The 25,486-nt window shown below is 42.4% G+C and overlaps 1 protein-coding gene and 1 pseudogene across 27 annotated transcripts in view; one reads left to right on the forward strand and one right to left on the reverse strand.

Annotated features, from left to right (window-relative positions):
* SCMH1 (Scm polycomb group protein homolog 1) overlaps positions 1-25,486 on the reverse strand; it is a 187,765-nt gene that overhangs the window by 13,812 nt on the left and 148,467 nt on the right. For 17 of the 27 annotated variants that reach the window (XM_023258555.2, XM_023258556.2, XM_023258554.2 and 14 more), the window contains 3 exons: positions 8,237-8,437; positions 6,756-6,856; positions 6,328-6,514 (listed from right to left, as the gene is read on the reverse strand). In XM_023258555.2, the coding sequence (XP_023114323.1) occupies positions 6,328-6,514; positions 6,756-6,856; positions 8,237-8,437 (489 nt within the window). Of the gene's footprint in view, positions 1-5,957; positions 6,068-6,316; positions 6,515-6,755; positions 6,857-8,236; positions 8,438-25,486 lie in introns of all 27 variants that reach the window. The other 10 variants (XM_045035624.1, XM_023258544.2, XM_023258557.2 and 7 more) reach the window with 4 other exon arrangements.
* Positions 12,070-24,621, forward strand: LOC111561934 (annotated as a pseudogene).

The raw sequence follows: 25,486 nt of genomic DNA on the forward strand, positions 1-25,486 counted from the left end.
ACATTTTGGATTTCCACTAAGGCAGAGTAGCAGGGTCTAGGCATATCTGATTTCTTGGAACTGAAAACAAAAAGACAAAATACATGAAATAACCATTTTCAGACACTGGGCATCAGGTAGTACAGGACGGTGATTCCTGAAAAGGGGTAACAAAAAAGGTGAGCCCTAGGCTTGCTCTCAGCTCACTGTCTAGAGTGTTTCCAGGCCACAGTGGAGGCAGGGGAAGATTAGACAGAGCCGGTGAGCTCCCTGAGCTGAGGAGATGGGGCCGAATCCAGATAGGCCAAGGCAGCTACAGTTCATGGGTCAGAGCTCTGGAGAGGTGATTACAACTAGATTTCAAATGCTCAACAAGACAGAGCAAAGACTATGCAGGTTAAGCAAAAATACCAAAGACATAAAAAGACCCAAGTCAAACTTCTAGAAATGAAAACACAATGTCTGAGATAAAAATACATGAGATGGATTAAGAGTGGATTAGACACTGTAGAAGAAAAGATTAGCTAACTTAAACACACCTACAGAATTTATCCAAAATAACGCACAGAAAAATGGCTGAAAATATTTAAAAAGCATCACTACACAGTGGGAAAACTTCAAGGAGACTCATATATGTCTAATTGGAGTCTCCAAAGAAGAGGTGAAGAAAATATATATGAAGAAAGAATGGTAGAAAGTTTTTCACATTTGATAAAAAGCTGTAAACCCACATGTCCAAGAAGCTCAGGGGACTCTAAGCACAAGAGGCATGAAGAAAACCTCACCAAAGCACAGCATAGTCAAATGGCTAAAAACCAATAATAAACAGAAAACCTTAAAAGCACCCTGGGGGGTGTGGAGGGGGGTGGGAACAGCATGAGACCAAAAAGAATGACAGCAGACTTCTCATCAGAGACAATGCAAACCAGAAAACAATGGAGTGACATCTTTTAAAAAGTGCTGAACAAAAAAAGAGTCAATTTTAAAAGTATCTTTCAGAAACAGAAACAAAACAAAAAAAAAAAAACCCCAAAAACAAAAGACTTTTTCAAAGATACAAAACTGAAAGAATTTGTGTCCAGTAGACTGTAACTCTGAGAAATGTTAAGGAAAGTCCTTCAGCAGGGAGAAGATACGAAACTCTGGCTCTACACTAAAAAAATGGAAAGTACCAGAATACCAGAAAGGGTAACTATGAAAGGGTAAATATAAAATAATTTTTTCTTTTATGTTAAAAGAATATATTTTTTATATTGAAAAAATTTAAAAGAGGATTACCTATTTAAAGTAAAATAATAATGTATAGTGGGATTTACAATATATGTAAAAGTAAAACGTATGGTAACAATAGCACAAAGGCCAGAAGACGGGGAGAGTGTACCAGCTGTAAGGTTCTTATGCGATATGTGAAGGGATAAGACTATGGCTCCAAGGTAGACTGTGATATGTAAAAAATGTATAATATAAACTAAAGCAATCACTAAACTAAAACAAAGGATTAAATTAGTTATAGCTAATAAGCCAATAAGGAAATAGAAATCATAAAAAAACTGGATTAATCCACATGAAGGCAGAAAAAAGAAAACACGGGATAGATGGAACAAATCTCTCTACCAACAGCTTTTGTCTTTGTTCTTTGAGTTGAAAGTAAAGATCTGGGTGGGCTATGTGGCTCTTTCATTTATATAATTACATTGTTACATTTATATAGTTTTGGTTTTGAAAGACAAAGTCTGGGAAATTGGAGATAAGAGGAAACAAAATTATTCTGCATAATATATTAAGCTGGAGTTGCCTGCTGATAGCTGGAAAAGGAGGAGGTATGGGATGGAAGGAATAGAGAACAGAGAAGAAAATCCCCCAAACCTAGAGTGGGCCCCAGAAATGGCAGCAGGCTGAGGCCGAAGGTGAATGAGGCCAATAGGATACATCCTGTAACAGCAGATAAACATTAAGATAAAACAGAAATGTTAAAATGCTTCCTGTTCTTTGTGGCAATTCTCCCCCACCCCCCTAAACTCCAGTACAAGTTTATTACAATTGTATTCATTTTCCTTAGGGAAATGAAGGATGAAGAATCGGACCAAATGTTTGGGGCAAAGCACCTAAGGGAGGGACGGTCAGCTATCAGAGTGGTCTGGGAAAGAAGGAGCAGGAGTCTGCAGGAGTCTGAGTCAGAGCAGGAACCCTAGTCTGAATGACGTGGGGTGGGGGTTCATTCGATGTCATTTAGATTTGGGTATCGAAGGAAAGGATTATCCCCAAATCTAAGAGGACTCACGGAGTCCCACACAAACCTCCAGACAGCCTCCCTGCCTACTGTCTCGCCCTGTACCAATCCATTCTCCCACACAGGATCCTGAGTGACCTCTCTGAAGCGCTGTGACTGTGTCCCTTCCCCGGGTCCTCACTGCTCAATGATAAAAAGCTGGCAATACGGTCAGTTAGAGCTTTCCTGACCAGGCTGCTGCCTCCGCTCCAGCCTCGCCTCTCACATGCCTCTCTTCCACTGTGTATGTCAGCTGTACCACACATCCGGTTCCTCTGACACGGGTCACGCTCCCCTTTGTCCCTCACAGTCTCACATGCTATTCAGTCAACAGGAACATTCTTCATCACTCCCCTCCTCCATCTCCTTGGGTCTGCGGCATCTCCACCTGATTATCCTGCTCCTTCAGGTCCAAGCTTAGATATAATTTCTTCTGGAAAGCCTCTCCTGACACCTGGTTTGAACTTCTGAAATCTGAACGTGCCCTCTGAAAGTACGCATCATCACGAATGAACTGTTTGCTTATTTGTTCCTCTTTACCAGGTTGTAAACTCTGTGAGTGTGAGGACCTGGGCCCCTAGTTTACTATGGAAATGCCCCCTGCCCATATGCCTAAACCAGACCTTGGTGTTGTGCAACCAGTAACTTCTGGGTTGGCCGACTGAATAATAGACTCGACACAGGTTCAATTAATTATGAGCATCTGCATCATCTTGGAACTCTGACAGTTCTATGAGGAAACCCCACATGGGGACGAAGGGTTTCATCCCCACAGAGGGATGCATCCTAACAGATTTCACACTTTTTATTTGGCTTTATTGAATCCTATACATTTTAGGATTCTGGCAGGAGGACCACTTTATAAGCTCAGATGACCCTGGACGGCAGCTAGAAAAACAAGGCACAAGGAACTTACCACCTTGGGACAAATGAACCTCCTTGAGCAGAGAGGAATCTGGGCAATCTCCAAACGGCAGACCTAGAGGTTAATGCTGGGTGGTTTCAATTACGGCTAAGATAATAGTCCCTGGAACCAGCTACATTAATTGTCTCCTGTTAATGCTGTCAGTGCTGAGGGCCAGAAGGAGCTCCCTCTCACATGACCTTCACAGGCCTCTCACCTGACATGGCCACATGTGGAGTTTTGAAGAAGTGACCCTAATCTGACACTGTCCTCCTCCATCCTCCGCCAGGAACCCTTCCTGTCGTCGTCTTTCATCACTCCTGGCTGGCCACAGGGCCCGTTCCAGGCTCACACCGCGTGCATGTCTGTCCTCTCTCAGCTGGCATGCTCCCAGAGCAGGGATGCGGTCTGTTCCATCTCTGGCTCCCCAGAGGCTAGTATAGCATCTGGCACAGAGCGTCTGACAACTGGTCTGGAGTCTCCAAAATGTCAATGTCATGTCAGGAAAGGCAGAGACAAAAGTGTGGAAAACTGCTGTAGATAAAAGAAAACTAAAGAGACAGAACATCTATCTATCTATCTATCTATCTATCTATCTATCTATCTATCTATATCAGCTAGTAGATTTTACTCACGTTAAATTTCTTGAGTGTGATAATACTCCTACTCTTAGGAGATACATAGGAAAGTTTATTAATGATCACGTCCCTCAGCTGCAGTTAACTCTCAGATGGTTCAGTAAACAAAAATCCACAGACACAAATATATGTACGTATGCCTACGAGAAACAGGTAGAGTAAATATTACAAAGTTAAGTGGGAAATCTAGATGAAGAGTACATGGTTGCTCACTATCCTGTTTGCACTCTGTAGGTTTGGAGTTTTTCAAAAAAAGTTAAGTCTCAACTCAGGTAAGGAACCCTAATGGGATCTGCTATACTGGAATTGTGCGGTCAGTTAGGCCACGACCCTAAGGGCCAGGGAAGTGTGGAGGCAGGCTGTAGGGAAGGGAGAAGGCACCTCAGGAAGTACCTAGATAAGAGGAGTGGTAGCTTTGGATGTTGAAATAGAAGCGCACAGCCACGCAGGAGGGTGGGAGTGATAAACCCCAGATCCAAAGGGCAGACCAAGCCCTGTGCATATCCAGCTATTTGGCAGAGGTTTGGGTAAGTCATCAGGGAAGTGCAGGAAATGATAGATGATCAGAGGTGGAGCAAAGGGTCAGCAAGGCAGGCTAGCAGGCAGGCAGGCAGGCAGGCAAGATAAGCAAAGGAGCACAGAGGAGTGAGAAATCTAGGCAAAGCTCTGGCTTGTCTGGGCACAGTTAGAACACTTCAGAGAAGCAAACAAACTGGGGAAAGAGAAGCCAAGTTGCTGAGCACCCAGGATGGGAAGCAAAAGCTAGACAGTGAGCACCAGAAGGTGCAGAGAGCTGGCTGAATCTGTCTGAAAATGAGGGAAGGAGTGGGGACGGTATGTGATAACCCTGGTCTTTGTCTCTTTCTTAGTTGGTGAGGCAAGAAGGAAGAGCGGCTAAAGCTTGCTTCCTCTCGTCTGGTAGCTGAATCAGAGAGATGCAAACTGGAACAGAATTCCCAGGGCACATCAGGCCTCAATTCCAAACCCCCTCCGTGACTGCGGGCCCATGACGTACATCCCTGCCAGTCCCTGCATGCTGCTACCAGTAAGTTTTCTCTTAGTCCTCAGTGATGATTATTCCCTTTAAGAATTCTGGGCTCCTGGCTCGTGGAGAAATCTCTCTTTAGACGAGCAGCTACCCTCAATGTTCACTACCCCCTCTCGTGTACGCATTCTTCCAGAATCTCAGATAGGCTTTGCTTTCATCACTTAAGCGCTGCTCAGAGTTCCTGAAGGCCAACAGCTGGGGTATTTGACAACCTGCCTCTGTCTGCCCCATGTCTGCCAGACCCAGCCCGGACCCCCAGTGCAACATACTAAGGACACTTCTTTTTTTGTTCTCGGATTCTGATGATAAAAGAAAGCAGGAGAAAAGGTTTAGAGAAGATCCCTCCCAAGCAACAGATCAGTGAGGGGGGCACAGACATGCCTGCAGGGACCAGATGGTCTGGCCCTCACAAGGAGTATTTGAAATTCAGGTGGTCTTTTTGCCCTGCACACAAGTCACACAGGCAGTGCTCACTGGGGTGCAGAGGTACAGACAGAGGTGAGGGTGGGGGGGCTGGGTGAGTAGTCATGTTGCCGAGCGCGTTCTCCGGAAGTGGACTCTGTTAAGACAACGATAAAGAGATGCCAGGGGAGGCAGTGTGGTGACAAGACTTGTGTAGGTCAGAAATGGGCACCTTTCAGACTTGGGCTCCCTCGCCAAAGGACAGCACAGCCCCAGCACTCACGGCACCACCTCTCTGCTCCTCCGGCCAGGAGGAGTCCATGAGACTCTTCTAAAGGGCCTCTGCTTCCTCTCTTGACCACGACCTACCTCGCTACTGGGATCGAGCTTTCCTCCGCTCCCTGTCCCCTGTCGTTCTGTGTCCCGGGGCTCCAGATGCTGAGTTCCACTCACTCTTTAACCTCTCTTGGAAGTGCTTAGTCATTGATCCGGCCACGTGGCATCCGCTTTCCCGCTGCGGGTCTGCTATGCTAACTAAGAAAGTTATTTTCCAGCCTCGTTGGAAATGGCAGGAACTTGAATTGACTTGCTAGACTGGCAGTGCTGGAGGAGTTCGGGCCACGTGCCAAAGGAAAGAGTGGACGGCCAATCACGGGGGAGCACACTTCTCACTCTGTAGCCTGAGACTAAACCTTCCTGTTGGCAAGGGAGAGCTACCTTAGGCCTCTGCCGCCAGCTTCACACTGGGAGGCGTGCTGTGACCTCATGGTGGCTCCACGTGCCACACGCCGTGGGGGCTCAGGAGGGGAACTCTGAACCACCGTTTTCTAGGGATAAAAATCCAGAGGACAGAAGGTTAATCCTAGAGACAGGAAAACAAAATCCTGGAGAGAGCAGAGATGGGAGGAGACCAAGGAGTCCCTGGCTGCACCTGCGGCAAAGGTAAGGTGCAGAAAGCCAGGAGTCCAGAGAGTAGGTGCCGGGCTGGAGGGTGTGAGGGCCAGCCCCGGGCCCCCACTGGCGCTGCTGCGAGCCCTGTGCCCCTTTCTCAGCCCAGGCCCCATCCCAGCTCCTACCTGGTAGGTACCTGTCGTGGCTGTGGCTGTGGCTGTACTCGGTGGTGGTGAGAGGCAAGTGAGTCTGTGTAAAGGGTTGGCTGCCAAACAGATTGTCACTGCGAAGGTTGTGGCAGAGCTTCTCCAGGAAGCGGAGGACGTAGGTGATGCTGTTGACTGCCGGGAGGTTGAGGGTGTGCTGTTCGCGGTCAAACACGGCTGTGGAATGAAGGAAACGCGCGTCAGCCCAGCAGTGCAGGGCAGGCCTGGCGGAGGAGCCCAGCCCACTGCTTGCCTCAGGCTCACCTGGTTACACAAAGCAGTCGGTGCCCAGGTTTCCTCCCCTCCCCTCCCTCCCTCAAGGGTTTGATTTTTGCCTCCACCTCCAAAGGGCTTGCAGTAATGGGAGTGGCCAGGCCAGGCCTGTTGCACCTGGGGCTCTGAGGCGATTTTACTCAACTTGTGAAAACAACTGTGAACACAACTCTATCTGCTCCATCAGTTGGCTGGGCCTCCTCCGGGAGATCTGCTCATTTTGGGTTCTATTTCCATAAGAACTGCCTAAGAACAGAGAAACTGGGCAGATGAGGAGAATACAGCTATTGCCGGCAATGGTTTGGGTGCACAATGTGATCTGTGTTAGGGCACTAGAGTTTCAGCAGCATTTGGAAATATTCCATGCTTGGTTTTATTTTCCTCCCTATCTATCTCTATTCAAAAAATATCTGTATAATCCTTAAAAAGCAGGCCTTTGCATTTGTCTCTGAGGGCAGCAAGGAAATGGGGAGATAGGCTGGTCCCGGGAATCAAATTTGGGACAGAAGAACCCTAGGAAAGGTGTGGGTGACAGCAACCCCATAGAGGCGCAAAGAAGGCCTCATCCCCGCAGACTACTGCCCGGAAGCCTCAGCCTCCCAAGGAAAGGAAAGCTGGAGTCCCCAGCAGTCCTCCGACTTCTAGAACAATGTCTTCCGTGCGTGCCCTCACCCTCCAGACAGCCAATTACTCCCTCGCCAGGGCTCCCACGTCACCCTTTACACATTTCTCGCACATGAGAATACTTCTCTCCTGTCATCTTTTCTCTTCCTCCCCGGCCAGTGCCTGGCAATAACCTCTGACGTCAGATAAAGGCTCAAAAAATGTTTGCTAACAAAATACAGTTATTTATGGGGTCTTCTAAGAGAATATAGGTATCCGTGAGGGTCTGCCAAGTCAGCTGGGTTCCCTGAGACTGGATACTGCAACTTGTTAGAGGAAAGGGGCGGGAGACTATGCAGGATCATGCAGTTAAGACTGAAAGGCTCCAGGTCAAGTCTTCATAGACTTGGTGGGTATAGAATGGGGTTTTGGACTTGGGAACACGGAAACAGAACTAGGGCACAGCAGAAAAAGTGAACATTCTCAGTGAAAACAAAAAACAGCATAGTTGAATCAAACTCTCATAGCAGGAAAGAGAGAGGGAATGGTTTTTCCCCACTCTGCTCTGGGATTCAACTTCCTGGTAACAGGGCTGGCTTAGGACTGGGCAGATAAGGAGCTGGAAGAACCTAAGAGTTCTCTGGTCCCCTGAGGCCAGGTGGGAGGCTATGGCGATCTGGAGAAACTCCTGTTGCCACAATGCAGTCCCTCTGGATTCTTTCTTCTGGAATGCCTTTAAAGCAACACACATACGTTTTCTGTACGCAGAGGCTAAGCAGGTAGACAGGACAGGAGTCTGCTTAGAAGCTTGGTTAAGCAGAGTCTGCATGGTATTCTACTTGGCAGAGGGGTGCATAAGGCTCAGAGGGGTTCTGGTTGTTGAAAAGGAACAGAATCCCTTCACATTTCTCCAGAGCCTACAGGCGTGACTGTCGTAGGAACCAGGATGCTTTGCCAGAAATGAGCCAGTTGAGAAGGCCTGCCCCTCTGGTGAGGAGGCCACACCAGCCCAAGTGTGCTTACCTGAGATCACTTCACCACCATGGCCCTGTTTGAGGAAGCTGAAGACGGTTTTCTGATGATAAGCACAGTCGATGCAAGCCTGGACAGCCTGCTGCAACACCACGGAGGCGCGGGCTGGCCCAAAATGGTCAGGAAGCAGCTGGACCTTCTTCTTATCTAAGTGGGGGCCTGTGCTGCCATTCTTGTTCAAGTAAATACAAACTGCGGGAGACAAAGAGTCAAAACAGCTTAAAGAGCGTCCAGGGTAGAGAAGTGACAGAACGGTGCTCTCTTCTGTGTCTCACCCTCTGGGCTCTTGCCCCTAGCAGGATTCTCAGCTGCTAGGCCGGTGAAACATTGGGAGGGGGCAGAGGGTGGCTGTATCCAGCTGCAACCAGCCCAGATTGCATGACCAAAGGCTCTGGGAACAGAGCCTGCTGGAAGAACAGCCCAGACCAAAAGCCAAGGCACAGAACTTACACTTGGTCTTCTGTGCACTGAAAAGAGAATCTAAACAACTCCCCAGGTGTATGTACTTTCATGTTCAGTACTTGGTTGCCTCACACATTCCTGTAGGTCTTATATGTGTAAGGGATGGTAGGGGCCATGGCAATATTAGCCAGAGTGTGCTAGTGTGTGTTTGGGCTTGCACTTAGAATGGTCACACCACTGTGACCTGCCTTGATTTCTGTTTTGGGTGGTAGAGTCCCTTTGCTATCTTTTGCATTAACACTCAGATCCAAAGAAAGTAGTAAAACAGAGAAATATGGGACCAAAGAAAACAATGGAAAGGACCCGAGGGTCCCATCTAGAGTGTTGTCTGTTTCAGTAGTTTATCAGGTCATGGCAGCTGGGCACTCTCCTGCTGCAACTCTCTACCTGGCACTGTGCTGGGCAGGGAACAGGGAAGGCACGTGAGTAAGAAGCAGTCCGAAACTGAGGTGCTTCCTTGATCTCCAGAGAGAACCCATGGCAGCCTGGTCAGCTATGGCATTCTTCTGGTATGCCTTCTAGGACCCACTTGAAGAGGGTACTCTGCTTTCTCACACTGTCACGGATCGCTAATGGAAGAAAGAACAGGTGAGCAAAAGGTCTTTTTTGCCATTAAAGGCAAAATAGAGAAGAGCAGTAGCTGTGGTGGCCATGGATGGACTGCCATGCTCGTCCGTGGGGCTTCAAGTTTAGCAGATGTAAAACAAGGGGGTTGAGTCGCATGCTCTCTGAGGATTCCTCACCTAATTCGAAGGGAAAGGGAGATGGAGAGACGGAAATGGAAACAGTAAGAGTGGCAGGATGTAGAAGGTGACAGGTAGGAAAGAAAGAAGGGAAAAAGGTAAAGAATAAACCAGATGCATTGAAATACACATTCAACTCTGTTCTCTGCTAAAACCCTCTAACATGAGTCAGACAATAAAGGAGACAGCTTAAAATTTTGGAAGCTGGAAAGCAGATAAGCAAAGCAGCAACTGACTGAGCAAACCCAAAAAAGCCAAATCCTTAACCAAGAATGGGCAATGATGAGAACCAAACTGTCTCATCTTAAAATTCACAAAAGGCCCAAGAATGGGCAGGGGCCCCTGGAGGTGGGTGTGAAGGCAGATCTAATGAAAGAAGGATTGGGTGAAGTCTGTTAAATAGTTAGGACTTCCATGTCATGATATGACTCTTTCATTGAACACGAAAGTAAAAATTCAAAAACTCAAAGAGATAAGAAGAGTAGTTAAAATAAATGAAGACATAGATCTATGAAAAGACACTCAGAAGAATGTTCATAGCAGCTTAGTCATAACAGCCTAAAACTAGAACCAACCCAAACGTCCACAATGAGAGAATGCATATACAAATTGTGGTATATTCATTTATTGGGAGAGCATTTGGCAGTAAAAAAGAATGAACTATTGATAGGGTGCTTCTCAAAAACATTGCTTTTAGTGAAAGAAACCAAATATAAAATGTACATATAGTATAATTCTATTTCTGTATTAAGTTCAAAACAGGAAAATCGAATCTACAGTGAGAGAAATCAGGATGAAGGTGGGAGAGAAGGCCGACTTACAAGGAGGCATGACGTAACTTCCAGGGGTGGTAGAAATGACTTTCATCTTGCCCGGAGTTCTGGTTACGTGGTGCTTACAAAGATTAAAACTCATTTAATTGTACTTTAAGATAGGTATGTTTCACTGCACGTAAATTTTATTTGATTTGTGTGTTTACACAAAAGGAAAAACATATATAACCAGTCCTGTGATGATTACAAAAAGAAATTCTAACATGGATTAAAGGGTGAAAGATAAAAGGCAAACTACAAAACCTTGAGAAGACTGTGGCAGTTTAAAAACATGACTCCCACACCTCTGACCTCCCTTCCATCGATCTGTGTGATACTTGACCAACAGACTATGTAGAAATGACCCTGTGCCAGTTTCTGGGCCCAGGGCTTGCTTACTTAAGAAGCTGACAGTTTCCATTTCCTCTTTCTCGGGACATTCACTCTTAGAACCCAACTACCACACGTGAGGAGCCAAAGCTACCCTGTGGCAAGGTCTGTGTGGAGAGAAACCAACAGCCAACTTGTCAGCCACGTGTAGAAGTGGGTCCTCCAACCCTAGTCAAGTCACCTCAGCGGACACCACATGGAACGGGTACAAGCTGCTGCCACCTAGCCCTGCCCACATCGTTGTTTTAAGCCATGAAGTTTTGTGGTGGTTTGCTATGTAGCAAAAGATTATTGGAAGAGACAGTGGTGCCAGAAATAGGGTACCGCAGTAACAAAAACCTAACACACATGGCATTGGCTTTGAGACTGGAAAGCAGAAAGAAGCATGAAGGGCCACAAAAAGGGTGTGAGCGAAAGCAGAAAGGGGCTTGAACAGAAGCCTGTAAAAGGCGGCGGGGGGAGGAGGGGGTCAAGCAGTTCTTTTCATTTTGTACCATCTCTGTCCTCATTAGTCTGAGCTGGCAATGCTTCGAGAATGGAAGCCTATAAGATCTTGAGAAGGCTGTCAGTGAAAGCCTAAGGCAAGAGAGAAAAATCTTATTGGAAGATGGAGGACAGGGGCCACGTGGGTAGGTAGTGATTTAGAGTTTGATGACACTGTCATCTGCAGTAACAGGGGACTAGGAAATAAATGTACCTGGTGAGCTTCATGAAATAGCTAAAGAGACTTCTAGACAAAGTAATGAAAGTGCAAGGTGGCTTCTCATTGCCTATGATAAAAATGCAGAATGAGAAAGATGAGCTTAAAAATATATATAAAAATTTAAAAAGCCCACAAATAAAATTGCTTCTCATTTCTAGTCCTTCCAGAAGGCAAATAATTCTAAGTGATGAAAGGGTCAAATCCAGATGGGGCAATAAAATATTTTATTAAGGTGCCAGAATGATTAAGACTATGCTTCGTAGACTCTTTCTGACCAAAGGGCCCTCTAAAAATCTTAGGGGTCAGTCTTGTAGATTTTTTCCCTTAAACGGTAGGAGTTCCTAAGACTCTTAAGAGCATTGTCTCACAGCAGCCACAGAGGAAGGCCAAAGTAGAGACGAGCTTATCTTCAAGAGATTTTGGTTGTGCCTTTGTCTAATGAAGAAAATCCCAATAATATTCCTAGTAAACCCCTCAAGTTTCTAAGAGACTCATTGTGGTGGAAGCATTGGCAGCTCAGACTAAAAGGGACAGAAATGGTACAGAATGAACAGAAGAAGCCTTTAGACCCAAACCTTTCACAGACGGGATGAAGACCAAGAAAGCAATCTCAGTTTTCTGTGGAAAAGGAAGGATGATTCAGAGGACAAAGCTGAGAGCCATGGAAAACAGTCCCAAGAAAGTAATATTGGGTCTAATTAAGGAGCTGGCAACATGCGCCCGGCTGGATTTCAGAATTTCTACAGGCCAGGGACTACTCCCGGTTGGATGGGTGTATCTGTAAGTTACCCAATGCCTGTCCCACCACTGTAGGTGGGCTACGTGGGGAGCAGACAGCATTTTTCTTTAGTTCACAGGTCTTCAGATTGAGAGGAATGACACTCAAGGAGCCGTGCCTGACAATCTGCACCTGGGAGGTCTCATCTGCACCTGCATCTGATTTAGATGATGAGATCCCAGATCCAGAGCCTGATTTGTAAAGGTAAGAGACTTTTAATGGAGACTCTTGCAAGGGGAAGAATAAATTTCCCAGGCAGGAAAAATGTAAATGAATTATGTCCAGAGAGTAGACTGAGGTGACTTTAAAATATGGTCCATAATTCTTTGACCCTCTTCCTATAGAAGAGTGGGGTTTATTCTCCTTCTCTTGAATCTGAGCTCTATGACTGCTTAATCAGTAAAATATGGTAGAAATGATGCTATGCTAATTAGGGGGCTTGAGTCTTAAGAAAATGGAAGTCTCTACTTCTTGTCTCTTGGGACAATTGCTCTTGGAACTCACCTACCATGGTATGAGGAAGCCCAAACTACCCTCTGGAGAGGTCCGTGTAGAGAAGAACCAATAGCCGGCACCAATTTTGCTAGCCATGTGAATGAACCATCTTGGAACTGGATCCTCCAGTCCCAAATGAGCTACTCCGAATGATGCCATGTAGAAGAGAGATGAGTTGTCTTAATTTTAATAAGATATCACCTTTTTCTGGTATATAAAAGGTTATATGCCTTTCTTTCATAGTTTATGCTTTTGCCCTGTTTTTAAAATATATAAATTTTATATTAAATATTAAAATATTAAAATTTATAATTGTCATGTTTTGGTTTTCTACTGCATCCATGAAATCAGAGGCTGTAAAAAAATTGGAGACGGGTTCAGCATGTTAAAAGCTTGGAAGTGGCTGTTCTATCCTAACAAGTGAAAAGCTGAACAAAATGAAAAATTAACAATCCTTTTTAGATCCTTCAAAGAAGTGAGGTCACAGGGCAAACTGATGCCACCCAAGTTTGGAGACAAATGGGAGAATACAGAAAACCACATTTTACCAAGCAGAAACCCATGAGCAGACACTTTCCATAGTAACCAATGCCAAGGCAGGAAAATCTAAACGTAACTGATGAACTGCTGGAAGTTTAGTGTGGACAAGTCTGAGAGTTAAAAACTCTAGAGAAACCCAGTCATTGAGGGGGAGGTGTCCCACACTTTTGGGAGTTTTACCTTTAGGAGCTCAACCACATTCTCACAGTCTTACAGAAAAATCCCCTCATGCTTCCATCAGTGAGTGCAGAAAAGGAACCATTTTAAAAACATGCAAGAGTCTACAGAAGAGTAGACTGGCCTTAACAAGGCCTGCCCTCAGGTAAAACTATTTTACCAGAGCTTAACCTGCTGGGATTTGATAGAGCCTAACCTACCTGGGAGAAAGGGAAGTGCCCAATTCTAGCCTCCTCCAGCCATCCTGTCCCACCTAAGGGCAAGGAGGATAAGAAATACTGGTGAAGTTCATACTTTAGGGGCACAGCCCTTCCCCGCGCCCCCCCACCCCCTCAAAGACTGAGACCTAATCATAGGACTATAGAACACTTCTTCCTTTCCCAGAACCTTACCATCACATTAGTAAAGGCCTATTTACAACAACTCCTTTTACCTAGTACATCATGTCTGGTTATCAAGCGAAAAATTACAAGGTATACTAAAAGGCAAAAACTGCAGTTTTAAGAGACAGAGCATAAGACTAAAGCATACACATAAGAAACTAGCCTTAGACTAGAAAGCGTAAAAACAAGGCAGGGATGTTGGAATTATTAGATTGGGAATTTAAAACTATGATTTTTTTCTAAGGGCTCTAATGAATAAAGTAGACAGCATGCAAAACAGATATGCAATGTAAATGAAGAGATGGAAATTCTAAGAAAGAATCAAAAAGAAATGCTAGAGATCTGTTGCAATGTTTACTGCAACAGAAATGACTGCCTTTGATGGACTCATTAGTAGACTTATCAGTGGGCATAGCCAAGAAAAGAATCACTGGGCTTGATGATATCTCAATAGAAATTTCCCAAACTGAAAAGCAAGGAGAAAAAAAAACAAAAAAACAAACAAACAAACAAACTGAAAAAACTAAACAAAACAAAAACTCCCAAGGGACTATCCAGGAACTGTGGGATAACTATAAAAGGTGCAGTATACACATAACAGGAATATGAGAAGGAGAATAAAGAAAGGAACAAAAGAAATTTTTGAAGGGATAAGGACAGAAGAATATCTGCAAATTAATATCACACACCAAACCATAGATCTAGGAAGATCAGAGAACATCAAGCATGAGAAATACCAAAAACAATGCTACAACTAAGCATATTATATAAAAATGCAGAAAATCAAAAAATGAAGAAAAAAATCTTGAAAACCCCCCTCACCTACAGAGGAGCAACAGCAAAACTTACATCCTTAGAAACCACGTGAGCAAGAAAACACTGGAGTAAATAAAGTGTTGAGGGAAAACATCCACGAACCTAGAATTCTGTACCTTGAAAAATTATCCTTCAAAAGTGATGGAGAAATAAAGACTTTCTCAGACAAAAAAAAAAAAAAAAGAGAGAGAGAGAGAGTTTGTTGCTTTATTACTAGTAGATTATCTTGCAGAAAAGGTTCAAGAAGTTCCTTGAAGAGAAGGAAAATAATATCAATCAGAAACTCAACTCTACATAAAGAGCACTGTAGGAGACATACATGAAGGCAAAATAGAAACTTATTTTTCTTATTCTTAACTGTTCTAACAGATATCAGTTTGTTCAAAATAGAAATAACAACAATATATTTGTACGTGTTATGTATATACTTACTAACACTTATGTGTAAGTGAAATGAATGACAGCAATCATACAAGGGATGGAAAAGAGGAATTAGGATTTCTTGTTATTATATCTGTGAAGTGGTATAGTGCTATTTGAAAGTAGACTTGGATTAATTATAAATGCATATTGTAAATTCTAGGGAAATCACTAAAAAAGAGGGGCACCTGGGTGGTTCAGTTGGTTAAGCATACAACTCTTGGTTTCAGCTCAGGTCACGATCTCACGGTTTCATGAGTTTGACCCTGCCTCGGGCTCTGTGTTGACAGTGGGGAGCCTGCTTGGGATTTTATGTCTCCCTTTCTCCCTGCCCACCTCCCCCCAGCCCCTTGCCCCGCCAACTCACACTTTGTCTCAAATAAATAAACTTAAAAAAAACAAACCCTAAAAAAGTATAACATATTCTAAAAAAGGAGAAAAAAATGGAATCACGTAAAATGCTCATTTAAAACCACCGAAGGCAGAGAAAAAGTGGAAGACAAAAATAGGCACAAAGAACAAAGGCAACAAATAGGAAACTCAACAAATATGGTACTTATCCAACTATGTCAATAATCACTTTAAATATCAATGGTCTAAATACATCAGTTAAAAGGGATTCTGAAAGTGGATCAAAAAACAAGAACCAACTCTATGTTGTCTACAAGACACTCACTTGAACTATAAAGAGGCATAGAGATGAAAAGCAAAGAGATAAAGATATACCATACTAACACTAATTAAAAGAAAGAAAGATAACTATATTAATTTCAGACAGAGCAGACTACAGAGCAAGGAAAGTTATTGCAGATGAAGATGGGCATTACATAATGATATAATCATCATTTATCTAAGGAGATATATCAATTCTTATGGTATATGCACCTAACAACAGACCATCAAAATGTCAGAGGTAAAGGGACACCTGGGTGGCTTAGTCAGTTAAGCATCCGACTTCGGTTCAGGTCATGATCTCGCGGTTTGTTGAGTTCGAGCCCCATGTCAGGCTCTGTGCTGACAGCTCGGAGCCTGGAGCCTGCTCTGGATTCTGTGTCTCCTTCTCTCTCTGCCCCTCCCCCACGTGTGCTCTCTCTCTATTAAAAATAAATTAAAAAAAAAAAAAAAAGTCCGAGGTAAAAATTAATAGAACTCCAAAGATAAACAGATGAATCCACTATTTTAATTGGAGATTTCATCATCTCTCTCTCAGAAATGGACAGAACCAGCAGGCAGAAAATAGTAAGTACATTGTTGAACACAATAGCACCATCAATCAATTGGATATAATTGATATCTGTAGGTTATTTCACTCGGCAACAGCAGAACACACATTCTTCTCAAGCTCACATGAAACATTCATGAAGACAGACGACACACTGGGCCATAAAATAAACCTTAATAAATTTAAAAGAATAGAAATCATACAATGTTTGCTCTTAAACCACAATGGAATAAACAAAAAATCTGTAATAGAAATATAGGTGGAAAATCCCCCCAATACTTGGAGGTTAAACAATATATATATAAATAACACATGGGTCAAAGAATAAATCTCCAGATAAATTTAAAAATATTTTGAACTAAGTGAAGATAAAAATGCAACTTATCAAAATTTCTGGGGTGCAGCAAAAGCTGTGGATAGAGGGAAATATATAGCATTGAATGTACATATTAGAAAAGAAGAAAGATCTGAAACCAATAATCTAAGCTTTGGGGCACCTGGGTGGCTCAGTCGAATGGCCGACTTCAGCTCAGGTCATGATCTTGCAGCTTGTGGGTCTGAGCCCCGCTTTGGGCTCTGTGCTGACAGCTCAGAGCCTGGAGCCTGCTTCTGATTCTGTGTCTCCCTCTCTCTCTGCCCTTCCTCTGCTCGCACTCTGTCTCTTTCTCCCTCAAAAATAAATAAGCATTAAAAAAAAAAATCTAAGCTTCTACTTTAGGAAACTAGAAAAAAGAGCATGTTAAATCTAAAGTGAGCATAAGAAAAGTAATAATGAAGAACAGCAGAAATCAATGACACTGAAAACAAGAAGTCAATCGAACAAGAAAATCAATGAAACCAAAAGCTGGTTCTTTGAAGAGATCAATAGTATCAAAAGCCTTTAGACAGGCCAAATTAAAAAAAAATGACACAAATTACTACTATCAGAAATAAAAGAGGGGACACCACTACGGATCCATAGTCATTAAAAGGATAACATAGCAATACTATGAATGATTCTAGGCCCACAAATTTGATAATCTAGATAAAATGGACCAATCCATGAAATCCACAGTCTGCCAAAACTCACACAAGAAGAAAAAGATCATCTGAATATGCCAATAACTATTAAAGAAATTGAATCAATAATTAATATTCTTCCAAAATAGATAGCACCAGACTCAGATGGATTCACTGGTGAATTCTACTAAGTATTTAAAAAATACATCTTACCAATTACCTATAAGCTCTTTTAGAAAACAGAAGCAGTGAGAATACTTCATAATTCATTCTAGGAGACTGGCATTACCCTAATACCAAAACCAGAGAAAAACATTACAAGAAAAGAAAATTACAGACCAATGTCTGTAGATGTAAAAATCCTCAACAAATTAGTAGCAAATCCGATCCAACAATACATTAAAAATATATATATATACACTACAACCAAATGAGATTTATTTCAGGTGTGCAAGGCTGGTTCAAAACATTAAAAAATCAATTAATGTAATACATCACATAAGCAGGCTAAAAAAAAAATTATTACATGATCATATTAATAGATGCAGAAAAAACATCTGACAAAATCCAAGACTGATTCATGATAAAAACTCTCAGCAAATAAGGACTAGAGGGGAACTTCCTGAGCTTGATAAAGAATATTTATAAAAAAAACTTCAGCTGACATCACTTAATGGTGAGAAACCAGGAGCTTTCCCATTAAGATCAGGAACAGGGTAAGCATGTTCCCTCTCACTACAACTGTTCATTATTGTACCAGAAGTCCTGACTAATGTAATAAGAAAAGGAAATAAAAGGTACACAGATTGGGAAAGAAGAAATAAAATTCTCTTTTTCACAGATGACACAAATGTCTATGTAGAGAATGCAAAAGAATTGACAAAAAAAAAAATCCTGGAACTCATAAATAATTATAGCAAAGTTGCAGGATACAAGGTAAATATACAAAAGTCAAATTGCAAGAAACAAGTGAAATCTGAAATTAAAAACACAATACATTCACACTAGTACCTCCAAAAATAAAATACTGGGAATAAACCTAACACAATATGTAGAACTTACATAAGGACAACTACAAAGTCTGATGAATAATAATAATAAAAAAACCCTCTTAACTACAGAGAACAAACTAATAGTTACCAGAGGGGAGTTGGGTAGGGGGATGGGTGAAATAGGTGATGGGAATTAAAGAGTACACTTATCATAATAAAAAAATAAAATAAGAAAGAGGAAACTAAACAAATGAAGAGATACCTCATGTTCACAGACAGGAAGACCCAATATTGTCAAGATGTCAGTTTTTTCCAACTTGATCTACAATTCAATGCAATCCCAATCAAAATCCCAGCAAGTTATTTTGTGGCTACTGAGAAAATGAATCTAAAGTTCATATGGAGAGGCAAAAAACCTCTAAATAGTCAATACAGTATTGAAGGAGAAGAACAAGGACTGAAACTACCTAACTTCAAGACTCATTGTTAAGCTACAGTAATCAAGACAGTATAGTATTGGTGAAAGAACAGACAAATAGATCAAGGAACAGACAGAAAGCTGAAGAACAGTCCCACATAAATACAGTGAACTGATCTTTGATAAAGGAACAAAGGCAATACAATAGAGAAAAACACGGTCATTTCAACAAGTGGCACTGATACAACTGGACAGCTGCATGCAAAAAAAAAAAAAAGGGAATCTAGATACAGACTTTATACCCTTCACAAAAATTAACTCAAAATAGGTCACAGACCTAAATGTAAAATTCAAAACTATAAGACTCCTAGAAAATAAAACAGGAGAAAAAATGAGAATGACCTTGGGGTGTGGCAACGGCTTTTTAGATATAACACCAAAGGTGTCATCCATGAAAGAAATAGTTGATAAGCTGGATTCATTAAAATTGAAATCTTCTGCTCTGTGAAAGACACAATCAAGATAATGAGAAGAAAAGCCACAGAGGGAGAGAAAAATCTGCAAAAGGTACACCTGATAAAGAACTGTTTTCCAAAATATACAAAGAATTTTTAAAAAGCCAGCAATAAGAAAATGAACCCAATTAAAAACCGTTAGCTATCTCAGCAAAGAAGATACACAAATAGCAAATAAACATATGACAAGACGCTTTCCCTTGTGTGTGTGTATATCATTAGGGATATGCAAAATAAAACAACAATGAAATACCACTGCACACCTATTAGAATGGCCAAAATCCAGAACACTAACACCACCAAATGCTGGCGAGGATGTGGCGCAAAAGCAACTCTCATTCATTGCTTGTGGGAGTGCAAAATGGTACAGCCACTTTGGAAGCCAGTTTGGCCATACTTTACAAAACTAAACACGCTCTTACCATATGACCAGCAATCTCATTCCTTGGTATTTACCCAAAGGAATCTAAAATTTATGTCCACACAAAAATCTGCACGTGGATGTTTACAGCCACTTAATTCATAATTGCCCAAACTTGGAAGCAAACAAGATGTCCTTCAGTAGGTGAACAGATAAACTGTGATGCAGCCAGACAATGGTATATCATTCAGCCCTCAAAAGAAATGAGCCATGAAAAGACATGAAGAAAATTTAAATGCACATTACTAAGCGAAAAGGTCAGTGTGAAAAGGCTACATACTGCATAATTTCAAATACACGACATTCTGGAAAAGGTAAAATTACAGAGACAGCAAAAAGATGAGTGGTTGCCAGAAGTTAGGGGGGAAGGTGGGATGAATAGGCAAAGCATGGACGTTTTTTTAGGGCGGTTAAAATATTTTGTATTACCCTATGATGGTGGATACATGCCATTATACATTTGTGAAGACCCACAAAATGTACAACCCCACAAGAGAACCCTAATGTAAACTACGGGCCCTGGGTGATAATGTTTCATTAGAGGTTGGTCACTTGAAACAGATGTACTTACTACTCTGGTGGGGGAATGCTGATAATAGAGAAGGCTGTGCATGTGTGGAGGCAGGGGTATATGGAAAATTTCTGGACCTTCTGCTCAATTTTGTTGTGAACCTAAAAAAAAAAAAAAAAAACCAGTCTAGTAAAAAATTCAGAAAACAAAAAAGAGTTCATAGCAGCTGCGAATATCCAAGAATGGGGAAGTCACATACACCAAGTGTATGTGACCAATTTCCTAAATGTATGTAGGATCTTTTTAGGCAGATAATTTTGCAGGACTGGTTTTCCACCAAACACCCTTTGGAAAATGCCACTAGAATAATGAATAAGGATACTTTAAAAGTAAGATGCTAGACACAAGAAACTAAATACAAAGTCTGGAAGATACAGTTGAGGTAAGCTTTGACAAAAGTTGAGCAAAACGTCAAGGAGAATAGGGATAAGAATAAAGAGGGTTAATAATATTACACTACGAGTTCAAGAGGTTCAACATTTGAATAACATGTGTGCCAGAAGGAGTGAAGGGAGACAAAGAAGTGGGAGAAAGTCACTGAAAAAAGAATTTAAGAAAATTTCAAGAAACTAAAGAATGGATGGGCACATGAAGTGTCCAGCATGGCAAGTAAAAACACTCACATCTCAGGTGAGATTGCAGAATACTACCGATGAAGAGAAGCTTCAAAGAGAACAAATAGGTTTCATGCAAAATTAAACATGCATATCTATGAAACATTTACATGGGAAAATAAAGGCATGGGAAGGAGCAAACCGGGAATAACACAAATGGTAGGAGAGGAGGATGTTGAGAAACTCAGAAGGCTCCAGAAGAGACTTCTTTTTAAGGGTTTGAAATGGATAGAATATATAATGTGCCTGAACATAAAGAGAGATATACATAGTAGTAAGAGAGCTTAAGGTTGAATTAATAACTATCTAGCAAAATAAACAAAGAAATTAACAAGATTTACTCTGAAAACAAAATGTGCAACAAAGGAAGAATAATCATAGTACACTACTTGGTTCAATTGAGAATAGCATTCCACAAATTACAATGACAAAATACTGGCTTTCAATCTAATCAAAATTATAATATCATGGTATTAAGATAGGGAAGTGTGTGTGGGTGGGTAAGTGACAAGGAGATTAAGAAGAGTTAAATCTTCAGCTTCTAAAGTGGGTTGTCACACAAAGAAATAAAACGTATCCAAATTGGCAAGGAGGAAGCCAAACTTTCACTCTTTGCAGACAACATGACACTATGTGCAAAACCCAAAAGACTCCACCAAAAAAAAAACTGCTAGAACTGATCCATGAATTCAGCAAAGCCGCAGGACATAAAATCAATGTACAGAAATCAGTTGCATTTCTATACACCAATAACAAAGCAGCAGAAAGAGAAATCAAGGAATCGATCCCATTTACAATTGCACCGAAAACCACGAGATACCTAGGAATAAACCTAACCAAAGAAGTGAAAAATCTATGCAATGAAAACTATAGAAAGCTTATGAAAGAAATTGAAGAAGACACAAAAAACTGGAAAAACATTCCATACTCATGGATTGGACAAACAAATATCATTAAAATGTCAATACTACCCAAAGCAATCTAAATATTCAATGCAGTCCGTATCAAAATAACACCAGCATTCTTTACAGAGCTAAAACAAACAATCCTCAAATTTGTATGGAACCAGAAAAGGCTCTTAATATTGCCAAAGCGATCCACTAATGTGGGTCTTCCAGGTAGTGTTGAAAAGACAACTAGGCACCTTAGAGGTATCCAGAATGATATGGGGCAAACCAAGCAAATATACAGGCATCTAGGGGTTGGGAAACATAATCAATATTTCTATTGATTCATAGAAAAGTGTTCATCTGTGTTTTTCTTCCTCATCCATGGAGCTTAGGGGCAAAGGCCACTGTTTCATTAATCTAATGACACTCTTTTAGACTAAGCAAACCCAGTCATTGGCTGGGGCTAGATGCAGATGATGTATTTGGAGAAATATGTGATAAGACCCTGACTAGAACTGGACATAAATACCACAGGTAGGCTATGTTGTCTTCCAATGGTTAGCTGGAGAAGAACCTATAGCTGGCCTTCCCTTCAAGCTCTAACATTCCAGGATTTGGGTGGAGACATAGTTAACTCTAAGAAAAAGACTATGCTAACTTCCCTGGGGACTATTCCAATTGCTTAAATATCTCTAAAGAAGGTAGAGAATCTGCAGGGTAAGCAGAGTAAGGTTTCACACACGTATCTTTACTTTACACATAAGAAATGAGTGTTATTCAGGGGGTACCCGGGTGGCTCAGTCAGTTAAGCATCCAACTCTTGGTTTTGGCTCAGGTCATGATCTCATGGTTTGTGGGATCGAGCCCTACATCGGTCTGTGGTCTCAGTGTGGAGCCTGCTTAGGATTCTCTCTCTGCCTTTCTCCTGCCCCTCCCTCCCTCTCTCTCTCTCTCAAAATAAGTAAACTTAAAAAAAAAAAAAAAAAAAGAGGAGCACCTGGGTGGCTCAGTCAGTTAAGGTCCGACTTTTGGTTTCGGCTCAGGTCATGATCTCGTGGTTCGTGGGATCGAGCCAGGCCTCAGGCTCCGCACTGATATGCAAAGCCCGCTTGGGATTCTCTCCCTCTGCCTCTCCCCTGCTCAGGCTCTCTCTCTCTCTCGAAATAAATAAATTAAAAAAAAAAAAAAAGAAATGAGAATTATTCTTTATGGTTACCCCACTGGGAGACTGTATATCTATTCTACTGGTGTAGCTCTTTCAGTTACCTTCATAGATGGCTGGTTTATGAAATGGAGACAGATAAAAAAATAGTCACCACACTTTGCTCTGAATCAAATGTTCATTGGTCGGTCTCCAAAAATCATGTTCACTCTCACAGCACCAAGTTTGCCACCATCAATGATGCTAAAAAATCAGCCTGGGCTTTGTTTGGGTTTGTATGGGCTGGTGTTTGCTTTGGTCAGTCTGCAGCTACAGGGGTCCTGAGAAGAGGGAGAAGGCACTCTCTGGAAAATAACTGTAGCTCTGGGTCTCCGTTTTGGTGGATGTTCTTCTCAGCTTTCAACAGACCTTGCTTTATCCCATGCCAAGATGTCAGCCAGCACTCTGCACCTTGCCCATGACCTCCTCAGGAACGATGGTCTAGAAGTTGTGAATTTCTTGAAAAGTTTCATGTTGAAGAGTAAAGAGGAAAAAAAATCAGAATTCTTCAAGTTTCAGCTGCTCGTGAGAGGAATTAATAGCATCATGGTGGGTGCCTCTTCTGCTTAACCAGTTGGTGTGTGTAGAGCCAGCAGCCTTTAAAAGTTTTCTTCCTCATCTGCTTGGCTCCGTAAAAGACTGCACAGGGAGAAACCCCAGAACTCCCTTGCTGGCCCCGTTCCAGTCACAGGTGATCCCCGTGCTGCTCCAGCTGTTTGAGGGTCACGATGAGCACACGTGGAAAGTGCTGCTGTCTCACCTGGAGGCTTATGTGGAGCACTTCACTCAGGAGCAGCTGAAGAAAGTCACCTCGTCACAGGTATTACCAGGCCGGCATGCTACCCGTGATTCCACTGTGGCAGTTACTTGTCACAGCCTGGCAATGGTGGTCTGTCTACTTGGACCAGAGGTGATTGTGGGAGGAGGAAAGAACCAACATCTTCAAACGCACTGCCTCAAGTTCGACTACAAGTATTGACCTTTCTTCAGAAAGTGAGTGATTTTCTCAGCCTACTGAATTTCCCACAAACGGAACCTCAGATGTAAAAAATACCTCAGAAGACAGTGAAAACTTCCCATCAAGTTGTAAAAAGTTGCCTCAGTGGAGCAAGCCAAGGGAGTCTGCAAACCAAACTGTCAAAGCACAGATCTGTCCTACAGAACCCTTGGATGCTGCCAAGGCCCCACTCACTCACTAGTGCAGAGGGGGAACTGTGGGATGACTTAGCACCGAGCAGCTAAGATCCTAAGAGAAACCCTGGAGTGGAACCACTGCTCACTCTGCAAGAGACCTGTCACCTCAGGGGAGCAAAAGGCCATTCCTATTCTGCTTTCGCTCACCGAAGAGTCCAAGCCTTTGAAATCAAGCCCACCCCAAAAGACCAGTCTTGCACAGAGTGGGGACGAGCCAGACCAAACCAAGCTGCCAGAAGTGTCACAAGGAAGGAGGTTTAAGGTTCCATCAGAACTGGGTTGCGGAGAGCTTGCCAATTCAAGGAAAAAAGAAGCCACTACAAGATCTTGAGTTGGATGGGTCTGTTGATATGATCCTGGAAATGAAGCCTGCAGCCACTATTCTTATTTTACCTGAACTGAGGACAGAGATGATGGTTCCCAATAAGATGATGTCCCACCAATGATGCAGCTTTCCTCAAACTTTGCTGCAGCAGAAATTACTGCGGGAGAGTCTGAAGGCTGGGGAGGGGAAGGGAAGTCGAACTAGGAAGACGGTACTGGTGACAATGAGTGGCGGTTACGCTGTAGGAAAAAGGATTCCTTTAAGGAAAAAAAAAAAAATCAAACTAATACCTCAACAGCAGGCTCCACAGATAAAAACCACCGGAGCACCCTGTTTTTGCCCTTCCAGGAGCTCTTTTTCCAGCCTGTGCTAACTCAAGTGTGAGCCCTTCCTTGAGTGGCGGCTGAGAGTCCCAGGCAGTGAAGACGCTCACAGCTCTGGTTTCTCCGAGGAAGAGCCGTGTGCGTTTGACTAAGAGCTCTGTGAAACCAAGTGGCTGTGCAAAGGCTGAATTTACTCCCCAGGAGAGAAGAAAATAAATACAAATACCCAAGTTGATTAGCTTAATTTTGTGCCATTTCTTTAACAATCAGAAAAGAGTAATCAAGTTCTACTATAAAATATAACTTATGGAAAAAAAATTTAGCTATAAGGTATATAAACGATTTTAAATTGCTAAGGTTTTCTTAGGCAGCTTATCGGGTTACAGTCGTGCTGAGCGAATAGCCCTGTGGGACCCTGGGCAGTTACTGACTCTTCCTCATGTGTTATAGTGTACCGAAGTTCTTAATGAGAAATATCTCCCACAATCCTATTTTCTAAATATCCAAGAAAGACTATTTTCACTAGAAAAAAAAAAAAAAAAACAAACCCAGAGCAGTTGCACACGTATTTGAGTGGTGGCAGGATTACTGTAATGCTGGAAGGATTCTGCAAGGGATCAGTAAACAGGGAGCACTCTCAAATGGAAAGGATGAGTATTAATACAAAGTGGGCCGGGGGCTCCTGGTGCTGGCCCTGCCTCCACCCCACCCCGTGCCCCAGCTCCCCAGCCCTGAGTACACAGAACATCTATCCAAGTTTCTTCAATTGCTTGGAAAGGATAAAGGTTTCTCTGAAACTATTTCAAGTGCCAAAGATAAAAAAAATTTTTTTTTAAA

Source organism: Felis catus, chromosome C1 (assembly GCF_018350175.1).
Source record: "Felis catus isolate Fca126 chromosome C1, F.catus_Fca126_mat1.0, whole genome shotgun sequence".
In the NCBI taxonomy this organism is placed as follows: domain Eukaryota; kingdom Metazoa; phylum Chordata; class Mammalia; order Carnivora; family Felidae; genus Felis; species Felis catus.